The 20,302-nt window shown below is 38.8% G+C and overlaps 1 protein-coding gene across 1 annotated transcript; it reads left to right on the top strand.

Moving 5' to 3' along the window:
* The first annotated feature begins 8,311 nt into the window (after positions 1 to 8,311).
* LOC134801139 (uncharacterized) lies at positions 8,312 to 19,920 on the top strand. Its single transcript, XM_063773678.1, has 8 exons — positions 8,312 to 8,375; positions 8,882 to 9,026; positions 12,585 to 12,825; positions 13,337 to 13,461; positions 14,451 to 14,548; positions 15,255 to 15,490; positions 17,546 to 17,771; positions 18,818 to 19,920. Exons 2-8 carry the CDS (start codon positions 8,891 to 8,893, stop codon positions 19,013 to 19,015), a joined length of 1,260 nt encoding a protein of 419 aa, XP_063629748.1. The 5' UTR covers positions 8,312 to 8,375; positions 8,882 to 8,890; the 3' UTR covers positions 19,016 to 19,920.
* The last annotated feature ends 382 nt before the right edge of the window (positions 19,921 to 20,302 follow it).

Here is a 20,302-nt window from a genome sequence, read left to right as displayed (position 1 = left end):
GGTAAGGACTTCTCAGCGTGTAAGAATAGCCCGCGGAGCCCGGAGCCTTCACCGGCACGGACGACGGCTGTCTGAAATTGTTAAACTTTAGGTCAAAATTAAGTATATGCAATTATAACGCACTCTTCAAAAAATACACTATATAGAGTTATTTTATCACGAAATTGTGATTAACTAAGTTAAACAAATACCAAAATATTTCATTTACTTACTGATAAAACAATTATTTTCTCCAAAATTAGATTCGCTGTTCACTTGACACTCTTGACAGCTGACAGATGACGTTTCTTAACGGTTTTGAACGAGAACCACAGACTAAAACTATTTTTTATCGACTTGGCGCGTAGAAAAAGCGTTAACTAAAAAGATTGCCTCTTGGCTAGGTTAATGTAAAAACATTATCGACCAGTCGCTCGCGATCGTAGAGATCGAATCGATACGGAGCGAATGTAATTCGGCTACGCCCCCAGAATATTTAAAAAAATCCATACAATATTGTTACTATCATATCATTACAGCTACATGTTAGTAAGTAATAATAGTAAGCACCTAAAAGACAAGTGGACTAGTGGTGGTGGCTGAGTGGAACTGATGTTCGACTTTTAATATGAAGGTCGCGGATTCAAATCCTGGCTCGTACCAATGAGTTTTTCGGAACTTATGTACAGCATATGATTTGATATTTCCACTAGCTTTTAGGTGAAGGAAAACATCTTGAGGAAGCCATACATCTACGATGAAATGTATAGGTAAGTACATGAAGTCTGCGACCCGCATTGGACCAGCGTGAAAACTAAGCCCTCTCCGGATGATGTTAAGACAAAATCTATGTAAAGCCACAGAATAATTATAATAGTACTGCCGTACAGAAAGGAAACTTCCTACAAAAACGAAGTTTGACAGCGGTTCAGGGTCGAATCATGCTGTTCCTTTCTAATATATCCCTTTCGGCTATTTACGGTTGTCAAAATTCAAGCCATTATCTTATCTGTCGTCATGCACGGAAAGGGACGTCAAGTTGTGTCAACCCTAATAATTGCTCGGAGCAATGCTGAGCCCAGCGGAGCCGAGTTTGACCGAAGTCAGGAGTTTCGCACCCCTGGTAAAGCCCCAAAACACAATACTAAAAAGACGACTCCACAGCCTCTGTCCACCCGATATTTAACCGAGTCGCAGAGTAGCATTTTTGCCGCACGCATTATTACGCATGTGTGACACACACACTGACACATTGTGTACGTGTGTGTGTGAATGTAAAAATCTGATTCATGCGTATTTTGACGAAGCTTCCTTTGGACGCAACTAATGTGTCGTGACTTCAGTCGTATTAAAAAAATATTTGGGTAGGCTGGGTTGCTGTGACGGGGCGTACGTATACGAGCTTGCCTATTTAAGACATCACCGTCAGAACTATCTGGCAGAAGTTAATGTCTGATGTCCAGCAGTACATCTGTGCCTAATTCCTGGCATAATAAATTGACAAATTTGACCGCTAAACATATCTGACGCACATATCCCGTCTAATATCATGAATGAGCGTTTTCCAAAAAAAGTGTACATTTCATTCATGTCTTCAAAATATTGACTTCTTGGGCTCATTTTTTTTGACCTCACCAGAATTTGTTGTTTGTTTGTTTGTGACCGACACAACTCAAATGCTCGGTCTGAAAACCAGCGCTGAGCCTCCGGCACAGCACACGCTGAGACTGAGACCTATTGCCTCACAATAATTGTTAAGATCGATTAATTATTAAGTACATATATGTATTAGTTAGTAAGTCTTTTTTGTGGCAATAAATATTTGAAATTTGAAATTTGAATTAGAAAATTTACTCAGAATCATTTGTTTCATGTATGACGCGTGAATGTATCACGCGTCATACATGAAACAAAGTTTTGCACGGAACGCTAAAAATGTGTCCAAAGATTTCCTTTCCAGATGATCACATTCTTGTATGATTTTTTTTTATTTGTATGAACGTAACGCAGTGGAAAAAAAAAATTATACAAAATTTTGGGACACATTTTTTCATGTATGAGGCGTGAATGTACAAATGATTCTGAGTAAAATGATCGAGTCCAAAAAGTCAATATTTTGAAGACATTAATGAAATGTACACTTTTTTTGGACAACGCTCGAATGCGACAGTCTCTGTCTGTCTGTTACCTCTTCACGCTTAAACCGCTACACCGATTCAGTTGAAATTGATTTAGGATTAGGATAGGATAGTTTTTCAATATTCATTATATTTATAATAGCAATACCTAAATTACCTTATTACCTAATCTTTTCCATATTCGCGTAAAAATTGTCAACGTTTTCCCATTGTTTTTAGCCCAAGAACAGAGTCCCAGATGTTTATGTCAATTCGACAGATACATCCGTCCGCGCGGCCGCCAACTACATTGTTGTTGGGAGTTCCATTTGCGTAACTTTTCGGTGTAACGGTAACACAATGGACAGTTTTCTGGCGTGCGGGAATTTCGCGTCGCTGTTAGTTTGGCATTGACACTGTTTGAGACACGGTAGTTTTTTGTTTGCTGATGTAAAAAACAAAGCAATTTACATTTTCTACTCTGTTTTCTCTTTAAAAAAGCTTAGAGCATTTAATAACTGGAGTGGCCATTAAGAGCTTACCCCTCTGCCGAAAAACTTGCACAATTGTGCAAAGTTTTGTATGGACTGACATGGCTATTTGTACGTTACGTACAAATCATGTAGCAATAGCAATACATTTGATGTCCCCTCCCCCGCAAAAATCGGCAGACTGTTTAGTAAAGAAAATGACAGCGATGACATCCCCTTTCTAAATGCTCTAAGGGTAAAATACATATATCGGCCTTGGGCCAAATTCGACATGTCGTCGGGTGAGAATACGTTTGTGCCATACGCCACTTACATGGTTTGCAGGAGAGCGAAAAGAAGCAAAAAAAATATTTTTCGGAAAGTTTTACATTTAGGAAATATTGAACGTATATATCATTTAGGCATATATGTTTACTATTTATAGTACCAAACAAATATTGTGAATACAGTGGTAATCATGAAATAAAAGCATTTTTATTTTTGCCATATCCGTTTTTGATGACTAAATGTTAAACGTATAATGTATGACATGACACAATAGTTGTGGATTTGTCACACTATTGTGATAATTTTCTGTTGACAGAGTGTAATTACTAATTATCCTATAGTAAATTGCGGATATGGCAAAACATTTTTCAAAAATTGTTTTTTTTTTCAAAAACCGATTAGTGTCAATTATAGCATATTTTTTGTTATTTTAGGAATCATTAAAAAACTATTTTCTCAAAAATAGATATGGCACAAACGTATTCTCAGCCGACGATGTACAACTGTCAGATTTCGCATCCACGTCAAATCAACAGTTAATTTTATTGCATGTTGATTCTATCAAGTGTTGATTCCATCAACGGTGGATACTATCATTTGATACAACCAAAACTCAACTCTGAACTCGGGGTAGTTCGGTTTGGTTTGGTTGTCACCTAACTGTGGATTGCTAATGTCAAATTTTGACATGATACACATTGGAGGACTCATGATTTTTCCCTCATCAACGGGAGATCAACACGATACGTCAAACGTCGCTTGTCGAATAGGGGTCTCTGTCGTGTCTATACTTCGTTTTATTTTATAAAATAACTCAGCATAAGTGCTTACGCGTTTCGAAATAAGACACTTTATAGTCAAATAAAAGAGCTGATAAAACCTTCTATCTATACGATCAAATGTTTGATCCGATTAAAAATAACACCCTCTTCTACATCCCTTTATTTTTCCTATAATCTCCATATAATTACAATATCCATACGATTTGCAACATATCTCCATACGAATCCGCTACGATTTCCATATGAAACGCCATAGCCCATAACCTACACATCATTAAAGCGGCTCCGCCATTACAGTCTAATTGGAGTACCAAAATACAGGGGTGGAGACCCGAAATAAGGGTTGTGTTTGGTGCTGGCGCAAGTTAGAAGAATAGCGGGTTGAAAATACTACCATACACACAACAACACCGACACAAACAAACACACACATTTCCGTTCACTGACTCCCCCTAATAGGGAATATTACGCGAAACTCTGCGTAGGGGGCACCACTACCACTAATCATCGCAATCTGGGGGTCTACCGCGAAACAAGAAAATAATTTACTCTTGCATATATTCGAGCGATATATGCAAGATATGTTTTATCCCTTTTAATAAATATTATAGATTGTATCTGGCTATGAAGCTCTCGGGTCGCATTCGGACTATTTCCCCTCTGCCGAAGCACATGCCCAACTGGGCATGCAGCATGCACACAACTAGCGCGGTTCGTGTTGTGACTCATCCATACCCAAAAAGAGAACGAGGTGTATAAGATTTGTCTTTCACGTGTGCCATTTTCTATGTATTTGTGTCGTCATTACAGATTGAATTTTATATGTAGCGAGGGAAAATTGTGACGGTGTGCACGTTTCCCCTCGCAAAAAATGGCAGAACGATTTGTTACGGTAAGATATCATGGCTTGGGCTCCTCCCTTCCGATCTGTCAGAAGCCGGTGTTGCTCAAAGCTTCGGGTAGTCCAAAAACTGAAGAGTAGACGTTGCGATAGATGACATGCGTGCCAATGTTATTATAAAATGTTAAGATACCGGCATAGCGAGTCCCTTACTGACTGTCCCTACCTAGCTTACACCATGGCCTTTGGGACGGCTCAAAAGCCATGGTGTAAGCTAGGTAGGGACAGTCAGTAAGGGACTCGCTGTGCCGGTATCTTAACTTAACGTTCTTGAATGACGTAAATTATAAATTGACTTACATTGGATAATTGAATATATGTTAGTCCCGGAATAATGACCACATTAGCACGTCACACACACTTTCTACACTATCACTTGTAACTTAACAACTTATTAATATACGTTGAGGTTCTTTAATTAACAAACATAGCATTTGTTAAAAATAGCGAATACCAGAGCAAAATCAGTTGACATGACATACTATTAAAACCATATTAAAACTGACACTATATGACATACTATTACTAAACTTGTCATAGTGACCACTGTCACAGCGATAGTTTCCGAAGAGATTTTATTTGAATTTTTTCTCTTTCCGAACTACTAGAACACTGCTTGCCGAGGCTTGCCACGGCTGGAGGATACAACCAAACGGAGACGCCTTGTCTGTAATTCTCTGTACTGTCAGTCTGCCGATTTTTGCGGGGGAGGGGCACGTCAAATGTATACCTACGTAACGTAAAATATCCATGTCAGATAAACGTCAGCCCATACAATGTGTACGACCATTGGCCGCCTATTTTCGACAGACGGGAACGCCTGTTAATGGCTACTCCGTTTTGTTATATCCTCTAAGTTGCAACGTCATGCTTTAACTTTGTTACCAAGTTGTTACCCAAGATATGCTCACATTCTCAACTCGTGGGCTGACGATGATGATGAAGGACTCAAACCCAATAAGTGAGTGATGCGTGCAAAATCGGCTTGGCATGAAGTCAGGGTTTTATCGTAGAATCAGGTGAACAAAGTGAGATATTGTCATTATAAACGTCTTATTTTCATATAAATTTGATATTAATTACGACACTGCTACACTTTGTCATTGCAAATGCCATACAGAGTTAGCTTGGCTCTAGCGACCGAAAAAAAAATTACCCTCCCATAGAAAAGGCACCAGCCAAAATGTATGAAACAGCCCAATTTTTTTCGCGATTTCGGGGTTGGTGTCATAGTAAAAGTTGCTCAGTATAATCCCAAAATCTCCCTGGCAACGGGAATGCACTTATTTTTTGTCCACCTGTATATCAACTCGGTGTTAGAAACCGCCATTCGCTCGGCGCTTGGACAGCGCAAACCTACAGGAGGTGTATTTATAGGGTCTCCACTTAGCACGTCCTAATTACGCCACCGAAATTTACACCGATTATGCTCTGTTGACGTTGTCGCTGTAAGTGGCTATCAGGGGACGTTCCGTGTTTCAAAGAGGTCTCAAATGAGGTGTCGCCACTGAAATTAGATCAATTCTCCACCCAGATGTTACACCTACTCTTTTTGATATTTCTTTTGAAGAATGTTGCGTCCATTCAGGTGCGATAACATGACCTTACCAAAGAAATTACCTACATTAACCGCGTTTTAGAGGAGGCGCGTTACTATTTTTGACATTGTATATATTATGTACTCTGACATTTGTATATATTCCTTTTTAATTTGTGTGGATTATGTATTTTTAATTTTATTGTGTACCTATTGTATATTTTGACATGTGTTTTTTGACATTAAAGATATTGAATTGAATTGAATTGAATTTTTGCAAACTATCCAGCATCATAATCCAAAGTTTACGGTTTACTTTACATGTCCATTGTAAAGTAAACCCTAAACTTGATTGATTATGGTGCTGGATAGTTATAAGATATACTCAAAAGTTTAGGGTTTACTTTACATGTCCATTGTAAAGTAAACCGTAAACTTGATTGATTATAGTGCTGGATAGTTATAAGATATGCTCAAAAGTTTAGGGTTTGCTTTACAATGGACATTTCATACCGAGTAAATTAGCTTGAACCTTAGACGGATCAACAATTAATGTATGTGACCGTAGTTGACCGTACAATACTTGACATAGCATTAGCATTTTTCACTAATTCTAAGCGTTAAGACGAAACAGGAGCTGAGTTTTAAATATTTTAGGTAAATATACCCGTCTCGCTAACGGAAGCGGCACCTAAAAGTAGTGCGATAAGGACAAGGCGAAAAATCCTGCGTAAAAATCTCAAAAATCGAGGTTTCGTACTCCTCTGTTTCCTCCTCCAAAACTTAACCAATCGTAACCAAATTTGGAAATCTAAATGATTATGAAATTATCTGTGTCGGACCGTTTTGCTTTTTTGGCTAATTGATATCAGTTTTGAATGCCACGCCTCTCATTGCGGCATAGTCAATTAGGCCATTTTGGCCATTTTTGAAGGGCTCTAGCGCCTTAAAAAACAAAAATATCAATAAAAGCAAAACGTTCGGACACAGATATAGATAATATTAATCCGTGTTGAAAAAATCATTGCTCTAGCTTCAAAAACCACGGAGGAAAACGAGGAGTACGTTTGTATGGAGAAATGACCACTCCCGTTGGCTCTTAATGTCGCACATCACCCACACTGTTAACTGTCCATCGGTGGACCTTATTTCAAAAGGCATAGGTAAGGTAAATCGATGGACAGTTAAGAGTTTTTACAGTACATAATGGTCCTACTTTCCGTGCGTATGTCAAATGTTTAAAGGGCCATATGTACTGTAAAACGTTGTACGCTACACGTGCGAATAGGTAATTCGCAACTCGTGTCGATTTATAACACTCCCTTCTGTCGTGTTTTAATTTATCACCAGTGGCAAACTTCAAACTTCAACATTTATTCAGCAAATCGGCCACAAGGGCACTTTTACACGTCAACATTGAATTTACATACAAGCAAAAATAATAACAATACATAAACAATTTTATAAAAAACAACTGCAACTACCAATTCAAATTAACGTATTACAATTACTTAGAGATGTATATGGTCTCTTAATGTCGAATTACATAAAAAAACTATAATAATAATATAAAAAAAATACAGATACAAAAACACAAAAAAAACTATAATATTTAGAGGTGTAAATGTCTCTAGGTGTCAGAACTATAAGATTATTCAGTTTATCAAATTATTCTTAGCGATGTATAAGGTCTCCAAGAGTCAAATCCTGTATAATTAACACATTCATCAGAGAAAAGAAACATACGAGAGCAGAGTGAGGCGTCTCACTGTAATTAAACTCAAAAATAAAGTTACTAGGTATACCTAATAGCTCGTGATAGCTTAAACAGACCAGTCCCCACAAACAGCACCCGTTCACGAGTATGACGCGTATCTCAACTAATCTAGCCGTGGGCGAAGTCGCATCTGTGAGGCCCCTTTCTTTCTATGTGCCCCACCGAAGGGGCCTCGCGCGAAGCCCTTTTGGCGCGAGGCCGTGGGCGACGGCCCACTTCGCCCACGCCTAGCTACGCTTATAGCCACTCGTTACGAATTTCCTCTTTTCCGCACTTGTATCGTAAATAACTTATTCTGTTTGTACTCTAAGACTAAGACGATTTGAGAACAAGTTCCTATTTTTAAAGTCGGTTTAAGATCGCTGGTTAAAAAGGTCCTTAGACTAGGACGTCGGAAAAATTAAAACTTTTTCGTTTTGTAGTAATATGTCATGGTTTTAATGTTTTTTTGACGCTGTCAATTGTCAAGCAGATAAAGGGCTACTGCAGTCTTTTTTAATAATTAAAAGTTTATTGTGAGTTAAGTAGGTAATTCAAGATACGTACTTAAGTTACAAATGTATTTAAAATTACGAAGTGTGTTTCCCAGCTCAGGGGGCCGATATTTGAATTTCGACCGCTCAATTTCGTGTATTTCGTTCAATAACAGCTCCACTACCTACTCGGCATTTAAATTCTACTAATATAATTGAAAACGAGTGGTCTACCACTAGGTAGATTCCAAATGTATATCGCTCGTATTTCAAAAAATTGGAAATCGCCGTTTTCCACCGATTTTCGAGTGACGCAATCGAGCGATCGAATTTCAAAAATCGCCCCCAATTCGCCCTCCAGTAAAAAATCTAAAACCTACATTAATAGCACACAAATAAGACTTAAGAGGCACCGCAGGCACCTGCCGCGATAGCAGAGGCCGCTGGTTCGATTCCAGCCTGGGGCACTGGATGCCTTGGTCACTTTTTCTTGGTATATGACATTTATTTCAGTTTAAGACTTAAGAGGTTAATAAGCTTCCCCCGTTATATTATAGGACCTCAAGATGTCATCCAAGCACGTGGAGGACAACCATAAGGAATGGCTGGACAAGATCCTCTCGCAGAGCGGTCTGGTCTGCACCAGGTCCTCATCACACTCTGCTTTGGTTTCGGCTGAGACTCTTGTACACGAAGAACAAGGTAGGCTTCAGGTAGATCATCATCTTCCTCGCGTTATCCCGACATAGTATGGTATGGCCACGTCATGAGACGTGATGAAAGCCACATGACAAGAGCTGTACTGAATATAAGGGAGGGTAGCCGAGGCCGAGGACGACCCCTCACAACTTGGAGCAGCACCGTTAAAAGAGACATGGAGGCAGCAGGCATAGATAAAAGTATGACAGCAGACCGCATAAAGTGGCGGAATGGTATAAGGAGGGCCGACCCCAACTAGAGATGGGAATAATAATGGCCAGGAAAGAAGAAGAAGAAGACTGCCATCTGACCTTCCAACCCAGAGGGTAAACTAGACCTTATTGGGATGAGTCCGGTTTCCTCACGATGTTTTCCTTCACAAAAAAAGTAAAAAAAAATATCTCAATTTATTATGGAATTACAAAAAAATATTAAAATCGACACCCCTAGTGATATTTTTAACGACCATGTCTACAATTTTTCAATTTTTAGAGCACCGTACAAAACTTTGTTCACAGTGCTCTTATGGGATCACTTCGGTCTTGCAAATCGGTTAAATGCGTTTTTCTCAAAGACCGTTTGATGTAGGTACCTGAAATTTGGAATAGTTATGGCAAGTACCATCACTAATACTGTGAATAAATCGAAACTGCTTATTTCTGATTTTAGGGGGAAATTTAGGGGGTTAGAGGGGTAGGCTGAATTTTATTTTCAATTGTAAGAATCGTGTGAGGTACCATTAGAAAGCTTGCAAAAAATTGAGTCGATGGACTGATTTTGACTTCATTTTAGAATGCAATAGTTTCGATAAAAAATGCATTTAAAGTTGCAAGTTTTCATACAAAATTTTTCACCTCTGTCCTGTCGATTTTCGCGAAAACTATAGCTAACAGGCAGCTGACCAGTCAATATCCAACTAAAACAAGTATGGAGACGGCGGGAAAATTATCAGGTTAACTCTATCTTTATTAGTTTTTAAACCGCAGCCTGATCTTTGGTTGCTTAGGGCTAGCTAACTGATGCTTACACTGGTCATTTCATATTAGGAAGTAGTTTTAGTGAGAAAGATCCTTACTTAAAACTTTGGCATTGAAATTTATGACTTATGTCTTTGATACAAAGTTTAATTCTACTTACTTACTTTTGTGAATTTTTTTTTTCTGAATAGCTTACTATAAGTATGAGAGAGTAAAAGATCTGCAAAATGCAACCTTGTAATAAAGCAAATAAGTTTAAATTTCGAACGGGCTTTCCAACCAATGGACTATCGCAGTGTGCTCAGTAAGAATCATATTTATTATTGGAGTTTATCAGTACAAATTTAAATTAAGAATTCCGTTCTTCACTGTCGTTGTGTTTTTTTTTTCACATTAGCGCACATAGAGTTAGTAAAGCGTATAGAGATAATAAAGTCATTTAATATTTATTAACAGCTATGGCGTCATCTACCTATAGATTTTACTGAGAGTATCTGATTCGTCGAAACAGTATTCCTTCTCATTAAGTACCATTACATTTATTTATTAATTGTATACAGTATGTATATTTTTGAACAGATCGGTGAGAGCAGCATCTAGATACTGTTCTGTTACGAAAAAATAATTTTGGAAGACCGGGCGCAGCACGGTTCCATTTTTATCGACTATCACTATACGCGTCCCTTTTGCACTAACACTTGTTAGAACGTGACAGGCATGGTGACAAGCGATAAAAACGCGACCGTGCTACGCCGCCTGTACCTATTGTATATGACAGTTAAAATTCACAGGTTTTGGAAACAAAGGTAAAGTTGACGAAATATAGAGTAAGCCGATCTTGATCAAACTTGTTTGAGTGACAAAGATGTCAGTTAAGATTTGGTACTCATGAATTCCAGTTATACTAAAATATTTTTTCTTTTAAAAGCTGACTTACAATAAGTCCAAAATTGTGCGGTAAGTTAGGTTTATATTCAAATTATACGCAATTCTTTGTAGCAACTCCGCCAAGTGGACGGAAACAGGTACTGGACGGCAAACTGACGCAGTTACCCTACTTGTACTAAAACTTAGACATTTATTAATACTTATTTCTGTGACTTATATGAAACATGAGCAAATTGATTAATACTTTACGTTAATTACATTTTGTGTAAAGCCCCCTCCACACTCGTGCGCGAATTGCGGCGCGAAGCCGCGAACGTGAGTGTGTCGTCGATTTTCGTAGACAGCGAAATCGATTCCACACTCACGTTCGCGGCTTCGCCCGCGATTCACGCGCATAGTCTGGAGGGGGCTTCAGAAACAAGCCTAAACGTCAAAAACCGAGAAATGCCGAATCACAGACTTAATTGTAATATTATTCCTTTTTGAGTCGTGCCTGCCCAGTCTACAAGTTTAAAATACAACAATTGCGACTATATTAAAGATTATCATGAGGTCGTATGTATACCCAGTATTTTTGACGGATTTAGTTTTTCATGCTCGAAGTTGCCTGTCAACTCTGACGTATATTAAATTGTCAACTATAGCTGGTCAAGCAAATCTTGTCAGTAAAAAAGGCGCGAAATTCAAATTTTCCATGGGACGATATCCCTTCGCGCCTACATTTTTCAAATTTGCCGCCTTTTTCTACTGACAAGATCTGCTTGACCAGCTATATTTTGGTGTTTGAAAGAATCAATAATTGGCAAAGTGCCCTGGCAGAAAAAGCCATTCTCACAAAAAAAGAATCAATAATAATGAAAATGTTCAGAAAAGTGGAAGAATATACTTCAATATGTTATGGATGCTAGTAAGATGTAAAAACAACAGTTTAGCGGAATGTCAGTTTACGAAATGGTTTGTACAAATTACAGAGAAATTCATAATAATTTGTTTCTACTAGAAATGTGCCTTCACCAAACGTTTTAGATAAACGATAGGCCTATATTATATAAACGTTCTTGATTTCGGTTGGCCGAAATGGGACTTACGATTTTTCCTCTTTTCACCTCCAAGATGAGGTTGATTGTTAGTGTTAGAAAGCTGTAATTTGCTATGGATATACAATCAACTCGACAAGGTGGTAAATAAAATCTTTAATCTCTAAAAAATATATCTAAGGTAGAAGCTTTATAACTTCTACATTACCTATACTAGCCCAGAGGCCTTTAATAAAAGTCCAAACCCCAAGGTCCCAGAGCTCCCAGACATTACCTTCTTATTTCCTAATGGTGAATAAAATGTACTTATGGGATAAATCAGTATAAGTATCCAAACTTAAAACCACCTAGGGATGTGTCGTACGGTGCTCTGAACACCGTAGTCTTGACTTCGTGCTTGGCCAATTATTTTTTACTATTTTTCCTCGAGTAGTCAAGAGCAGGTCCATCTTCTGGTGCCAGCTTATCGTTGAATTTTGGGACACGTTGTATATTGTGACCTTTATTGCCACTTTTGTGTTATTTCTAGTCAGGATCGCGAGCCCTTTTCATCCTTAAAGGAAGTGGCAAACAAGGTCAAAATATATAAAAATGGCAAAAATCAAAAGAAACGCTAATTTTAAGTCGGTTATTCCTTGAACAATTAACTCTCCATCCAGCTTACCCTGAAGAAGAAGAAGAAAGTAGCAAAGAAGCCACATCAATCGAAGAATCACCAAAAGATGTCGTTGAAGAATCCATAGAAGAGGAAAGCGCTACCTTCCCCTCTCCTTCTCTCCGCCGCCTTCTGCCTGATAAAATACGAAAAATTGAGGAACATAACAGAATTCACGTTTTGCCGAAAGAGTTTAAGACTAACATAGATCCGGCGTTAATACCTAAGATTGTCCCACAAGTGAAGTAAGATTTATCTGTTTTACCCCTTTTTTTTGTCAGGGGTGGAGGTAATCCTCATTGGATACTGCCGGCCCGGTATCCGGCAGCATGCCCGACTCGGCTGCGTTGGAGATTTTTCTCCCAGCCGCCTACGGACTAAACCCCTCCACCCTGTAAAGTGTTTTGTTGCCAGAAACTCGGCGTATATCTAAGCCATAGACTAAGAACTGTATGTGTATGCATTTGTATGTGTTTTTGATGCAAATAAATGATTGAAATTAAAAAAAAAATCCTCTAGACCGAGTTTAGAGCAATTATTTCATGAAACCGATTATGCCAAAAATACGGGGGTGCGCGGGTCGAGGTGAGCGAGATTCCGTGCCGTGGTAACTCAGTGGTAAAAGGTGGGGAAAAAATTCCCAGTAGCTAACCACTGGTAACAACTTAGTGGGAATAACCCATAAGTTTTTGTGTAACCCAATCGAAGCCGGGCGCTCTAGTGTGGTAATAAATGTAATAAATCATTATATTCCAGGTATATAGATATAATAGCAAGTCTGGTGGGTTGCACGGAGTATAAGAGTAGTTTGGCCGAGTTCTGGTTTCTGGACACGTTGGCCAACCTGTTGAGGAGGGCGCAGGAGGATCTGCTTCCTAGAAGTAGGCACTTTTTATAATTCATTCACAACACGGATAAAGAAATAGAGTGTCTTTTGAGCGTCGCCGTCAGTAGTTCGCGTAGTCAGCGCTATGGAAAATGGCATCGCTGCGCAGTTGCGCCAACAATGCGTCGAGCAGCAGCCATAGAGTTGGCTATAGTTCGTTTTTTTAGCATTAGAAAGAAGGTAAACAATCTTGACGTGTGTTTTTATTAAAAAATATTGAAAAACGCTTTAAAAAATTAGTTTATATTACTTATGAAATCAAAAAGCATGTAAAAGATCGTATAATGATTTAGAGTCAGACCAAGAAAAGTCTGCAGCGGATTTTATAGCCCACGCAGTGAAAGTATTATTTTAAACGTCAAACTTCTATGAAATTATGACGTATAAATAACACTGGCACTGCGAGGGCTATCAAAATCGCTGCAGACTTTTCGTGGCTTTACTCTATAATTCTAACGTATTTGCTGTGATTTATTTTTCAATGGTGAATTTTAATAAAAAGACGTGTCAATATCGCTTACCTTCTTTCTAATGCTAAAAAAAACGAACTATAGACGCCGACGCTCGGGAGACGCTAAGTGAGGGGTGCAAGTTGCTGAAAGTTTCAAAAAAGTTGGAAAAGTTCACGGAAATTTAGGAATATTTCATAGGAAATTAAGAAAACTCACATTTTGGAAACGGAAAATTAAGATTCCCAATAAAATTGAGAACTTTCTAAATATTCCAATGTGGCAATTTCGCAATTTTGAATGAAAAATATGTTAATATTAATATTTAATTATTCATGATTGTGTCTCACGGAAGTTTTGTTGAGTAAAGGTAACATTCCATTTCTGACCGCAGCTGCACTACTGCTCCGACACGTCGATGTTATTGTCAATTTCCATAGTAAAATGAATGACAAGACAATTAATGACAGTAACGTCGCAACAGTAGTGCAGCTGTCGTTGGAAATGGACTGTCACCTTAAATTTCTGTTGGCAGCCACTCAGGCGGTCCTGATGCTGTGGTTCTGTGAGTGGATGAAAGAGATTCAGAACTTCGACGCGGCGAACCGGAAACGTATGCTGAGACGATTCAAGGTATCATAGTGCACAAATATGATAGGTTCCTACTATAATTTCATCCGCAAAGTGTCCAGAACTGATCCCGGACGTGATTGTATATTCTGTCTATTAGTCTTGCTGTCTTAGAACTGTAAGACAGCAACACCCCTAGAAGGTGCCTACTCGTACAAGACGTAGGTATTTAGGTATTGTGCTATTAGTGTTGCTGTCTTAGAAGTTAGAACTCTAAGACAGCAACACCCTTAGAAGGTACCTACAAGACGTGGAAGTACTGTGAATTTGTATCTTGTAGCAAAGAAGTGATGCAACTAGTAAGTAGGTACATTTCAGACTTTAAGGGAGTAAGTTCCTCTATCGTTTCAGATTAGGATTTTTATTTGCAGAAAAAGGGTTAGTGTCTTTTCAAAAGGGTTTATTTATCTATGAACACCATACAAAATTAAGCCCTATCGAAAAGACACTTCTCAATTGGTAGAAAGTGAGTTTTTCGATGTACCTTATCTGTTATTTAATTTTGCCCCCTAAAGTCCGATGTTAGACTATAACTCATTAATTTGGCGTATTCCCATTTGTCCCCGGGCACAGGAGGGAACATGTGCATTCATATGAATCATTGTTACAATGTTACTAATAAATATTTTCTTTTCTTTTCATTCTCATTCGTCCCGCCTCATCGCGGTCACTTGGCGCGGTGACAAATGGCAATACACCATTTTCCCAGGACAACATGCTGTCAGCAGCCCGTTTTATCGCCGAAGTCCCCCGCCTGCCCACCCCCTCGGAGGCCGGGGTCTACTATAAAGCCCTAGAGGTAGACAAAGAGAGAAACTCTAAGGATACACGCGCGAAGAAGGCGCTAGATGTTGAGGAGGATATGCATGTGGTGACGTTTGAGGAGTGCGCGTATGAGTGCGCCATGAGGGATCTGGTTACGATCATGCATTATATCTTTGATTTGTAAGTCATTGTGCTGTTCATCATTCTCTTGCCCTTGTCCCATTCACTTGGGGTCGGCGCAGCATGTCTTTCTCTTCCACACCTCTCTCTCGCCCGTCATCTCATAATTCACTTGCGTTCGTTTCATATCATCTCTCACACAGTCCATTCACCTTTTCCTCGTACTTCCCTCCACATTCATTCGTAATACCTTTCTCGTCACATGACTTTCATCCCTCCACATCACATGCCCGTCCCACGCTAGGCGATTTGCCCTTACTTTTTCTGTGCTGTTAAGTATTAATTTTATTATAAACCGACGCATAAGTACATACAAGGCTGAGGCAGAAACTAGGATTTTATAACATTAGAATGTACCTACATACACAGTGGCAATAGTATGAGGTCTTTAGCGACTTTCATATTGATTGTACCTATTACTGTAAAAAAGTACCAAATGTACCTAAGGTTTACTCGGGTAATTCCGAATGTCGAAAACTGTCGGATAATTCCGAAAGAGACTTTTATTATGATGGAATTAAGGGTGATTTTCATCTGAATTTCGGAATTATCCGACATTCGGTAATACCCGAATACACCTTATACCAGAAAAGTCCAAATGGATACCAAATCGGTCCGAGAAAAGGGTGCATTGATGATATCTTTTTACTCTTTTTACAGCTGATCTCAGTAATAGACTAAAGCACTGTTCTATTCATTTATATGCAGATGATACGCAAGTTTACTTATCGTTTGATCCACAAGAGACAACACAGGCAGCAGAAAAAATTAACGAGGACTTAGATATTATATATCGATGGGCAGTTAATAACAACTTAGTTCTTAACCCTACGAAATCCAAATTTTTAGTCATAGGAACCAAGCATCAGTGTGATCGTGTCGCAAGCCATAACCCTAATATAATCATTAACGGACAGGCGGTCGATAAAGTACACTCCGCGAAAAATCTGGGCCTGTTAGTTGACGAGGAATTGCGTTACATCGAGCACATCAATGCTAAAATTAGAAATGCGTTCTATAGACTGAAAATTCTATATGGCATAAGGAACCATTTAACTGAGCCAGTCAGGTTAATGTTGGTAGAATCACTTGTCCTGTCACAGTTCAATTACTGTGATGCAGTGTACGGGCCAAGAATATTTGCCAAAACTGCCCAAGCTATAGAAAGAGTACAGAATGCGTGCACGCGATTCTGCTTCTCGGTGCCGAAGAGAGCCCACATCTCACCGTATCTTAATGAGAACTGTATACTTAAAATGGCGGGCAGAAGAGTATTGCACTTAGCCTGTCTTATAAAAAAAACTGTAACAACCAAGAAACCAGACTACCTTTATGAAAAAATTAACTGGTTAAAGGATGAGCACCATTTGAACACCCGCAGTAAAATACAAAATAAATTATCTTTACCGCACCACAAAACTGTTGGGTATAGAGGGAGCTTTAAATTCTCAGCAGCCAAAATCTGGAATGATCTGCCCCCACCTCTAAGAAATAATGTGTCCCAAAATACTTTTAAAACTAAACTGAAATCTATATTACTCTATAAACAGAAGAATACTTAAGCACCCTTGAAACACCTATTGAATAGTACCTAAGAGTAATTTTTCATGTCTTGCCCTAGCTAATAGTTTTATTTTTTATTTTATTTTTTTCCCTCGCCTTTTTCTCATGCCATCGCCATTTGCTAAGTTAACTTAGATTTAGTTATTAGTAGATTTCATAAAAACACTTGTTTTATATTTTTTATCATATTTTAATATCTTATATATAATTAGGGGTGAACTGAAAACCAGCGCTGTGACAGCTAGTCTGTAACACAGCAAATGCTGAGTCCATCCCTATTGTCACACTATTGGTTGTTTATAAGTTATAACATAAGTAAGAACGAGTATATTAGACTTAAGAAATTAATGTCAAACTATGTTAATTTAATTGTTGCTAGTTCAACATGTATTTTTGTTTGTTTTACTTTTTTATCGTCTTTGTTTTCTTGTATGTGTGTGGCAATAAATAATTCTTATTCTTATTATTCTTATTCTTATATAATAATTTCAGATTCAGTACCGACTACCAGTTCGACCTAGTCCGTTCCATCTTCACCTTCACCCCCGAATACAATCTCATCGACGTTCCCCACCATCTGAACACCCCGAAGCGGCTGTTCGTGCCCTTGAAACCCAAGAAGGAGAAGCCTGCTAAGAAAGAGAAAGAGGCTAAGAAAGACAAGGGGAAGAAGAAGGAGGGCGTCGTGGAAACGCAGGAGTATTTGGCGTTTATGGAGGTTAGTTTGTTTTATTGGCCCTTTAAAGGGGCCCACTGATTAACAGTCCGCCGGACGGTATCGGCCTGTCAGTTAGAACAAAATTTTGACAGTTCCGAACAACTGACAGGCCGATACCGTCCGGCGACCTGTTAGTCAGTGGGCCCCTTTAGAGTCTGTCTATGGGTATTTTCACTAATAGTCAAGCAAAGTATGTCAGTAGCAATGTACAGCAAAGCCGGAGACGCCATGTCTAAAATTTTCGGTACAAAATAGTCTGCCGTTTTTTGCGGGGGAGGGGCACATCAAATGTACTACGTCATGTCAGATAAACGTCAGTTCATACATATGGTTGACATGTGGTTGACCATTGGCCGCCTTTTTTCGACAGAGGAGAACGCCTGTTAATGGTTGCTCCATTGTTAATTACTCCGAGCAGCAAAGTGAAGTAGGGCAACACTCAAAGAGCAGTATTATTGCGTTAAGAAAGGCAGCAATGTACCTACATCGAACCAAAACATGTAATTATCATTATCTGTTGACAAAATGGTCATTTCTTCTTCTTCCTCGCGTTATACCGGCATTTTGCCACGGCTCATGGGAGCCTGGGGTCCGCTTGACAACTGCTGCCAAAATAGTATACAGTATGTATCTGAACGAAAAGCAATTACTCAAACCCGTTAATGTTTAGGTCATACTAAGCAACTTTTACTATGGGATCAACCCTGAAATCGAGAAAAAAAATTGACTCTCCCATAGAAAATTTCAACATCAGACCAGCAAAATGTATGAAACATCCAATTTTTTTTCCGCGTATTCGGGGTTGGTCTCATAGTAAAAGTTGCTCAGTATGACCTAAACATTAACGGGTTTGAGTAATTGCTTTTCGTTCAGATACATACTGTATATAGTTGGTCAAACCAATCTGTCAATCAGTAAGGACCAGGAAAACTATACTCATCCTTTTCTTTTGGGTGCTAGTACTAGTGTAAGACAAGGATATGATTCTCTCTGTCTATGATTGAAATGAGACAGTCCTTTGACAAACTATAGTTCTTTATTTCCAGCTAAAAGCTCAGATCGAGCGCGAGGCGGAAGACCAAGAGACCAAGGATGCAGAATCCTGGAACAAGCGGAACAGCATCCTGCCGCTAACCTTCGCGGGCACCGACGAGCTGTTCGACAAGTACTGGGCGCCGCCGCCGCCGGAGCCCGAGCCGGAGCCCGAGACTATTAAGCCAGAAAAAGGGAAAAAGAAAAAATAGGGCTTCATTCACCTGCTACTGCTTTAATTACTAATAATATATCTGGGGGCACGGTAGTGCCCCCGCCAAGACGAGCAAAGCGAAGCGCAGGGCACTACCTACCTTTTCTCGAAGGGCTTCGTCGTTTTTTTGAACCCTCATAAGTGTTCTTACTTCACCTGTTGCTTGTTCTTCACACTTCTCGGTTCGAAGGACCAAAAACTGTCTTTTCATTTCTCATGCTCTGAAAGAGGATCATTGTTGTTCTAAAAGGTGTGCAGAAAATGATACGTTTCTGCACTAGAGGATTTTAAGTTCCGAGTACGATTTTTTTTTTTACGATAAGCAATTGAAATTGGGGTATAAATGGATTTGTTATACAATTTCCATTCTGATATTTGACTCCCCATTCCATAAATACCGATACTTTTGCCTAAATTGTTAATTGAAAGTACCCTCAAAAAATACTATAAAAATGTATACTTAGTCATGTTTTTTTTTTAAATCACTATGCATTTTACTTTTCTCGTATTCGAAATGAAAAGTAGTGTTGAACTCGGGTGAAAGGCATCATTTCAGCCTCGGATAATTGGTGCTCTCACTGCGTTCGAGCGCTAAACTACCTCAGCAGAAATGAGTGCCTTTCATCCCTTGGTTAACAATCTACTATTTCACCACACCAACTGATAAAGGCTCTCTTGACTGTTCAAAAACTAATAGCAAAGTTGCATTTTATTCACATGTGAGGAAAAGTATTAAAATGCAAATTTTCAGTTGTTTCCTTATGTTGGCTTTTAGAATTGACATTTAAATTATGATTTAAAAAGATAAATATTTAATAACATTCATTTTGAATTGATTTTGTTTGATATTTTACAGTTAGTATTTTCCTTGTGTTGGTGTGGTGAAAAATGTTGTGTTTCACGAAGGGGCTATTCATAAATTACGTCATTTCAAATTGGGGGGGGGGGGTCTGGACATCAGATGATGGTAGCATGACGTAGGAGGAAACGGGGTCATTCGAAGCATGATTTTTGGATGATTTTAGGGGGGGGGGGGAGAGGGGCAAAAATCGTCAAAAATAGATGACGTAATTTATGAACAGCCCCTAAGTGGCAAAATTTGTTTAACCCTCGTATCTTGAAACCCTCGCAACACTCAAGATTCCATTTTTCATTTTACACGAGAGGTTGAACAATAAATTTACCCCCTTGTAAGACAAAACTATTATTTGACAGGTAACGAAAGTTTTACAGCAAAAAAAGAAATGTTTGGATTACAGACATTTTATTCTCTATTAATTTATAA

The sequence above is a fragment of the Cydia splendana genome, chromosome 21, assembly GCF_910591565.1.
Source record: "Cydia splendana chromosome 21, ilCydSple1.2, whole genome shotgun sequence".
In the NCBI taxonomy this organism is placed as follows: domain Eukaryota; kingdom Metazoa; phylum Arthropoda; class Insecta; order Lepidoptera; family Tortricidae; genus Cydia; species Cydia splendana.
This window is presented reverse-complemented; position numbering and strand designations above follow the sequence as displayed.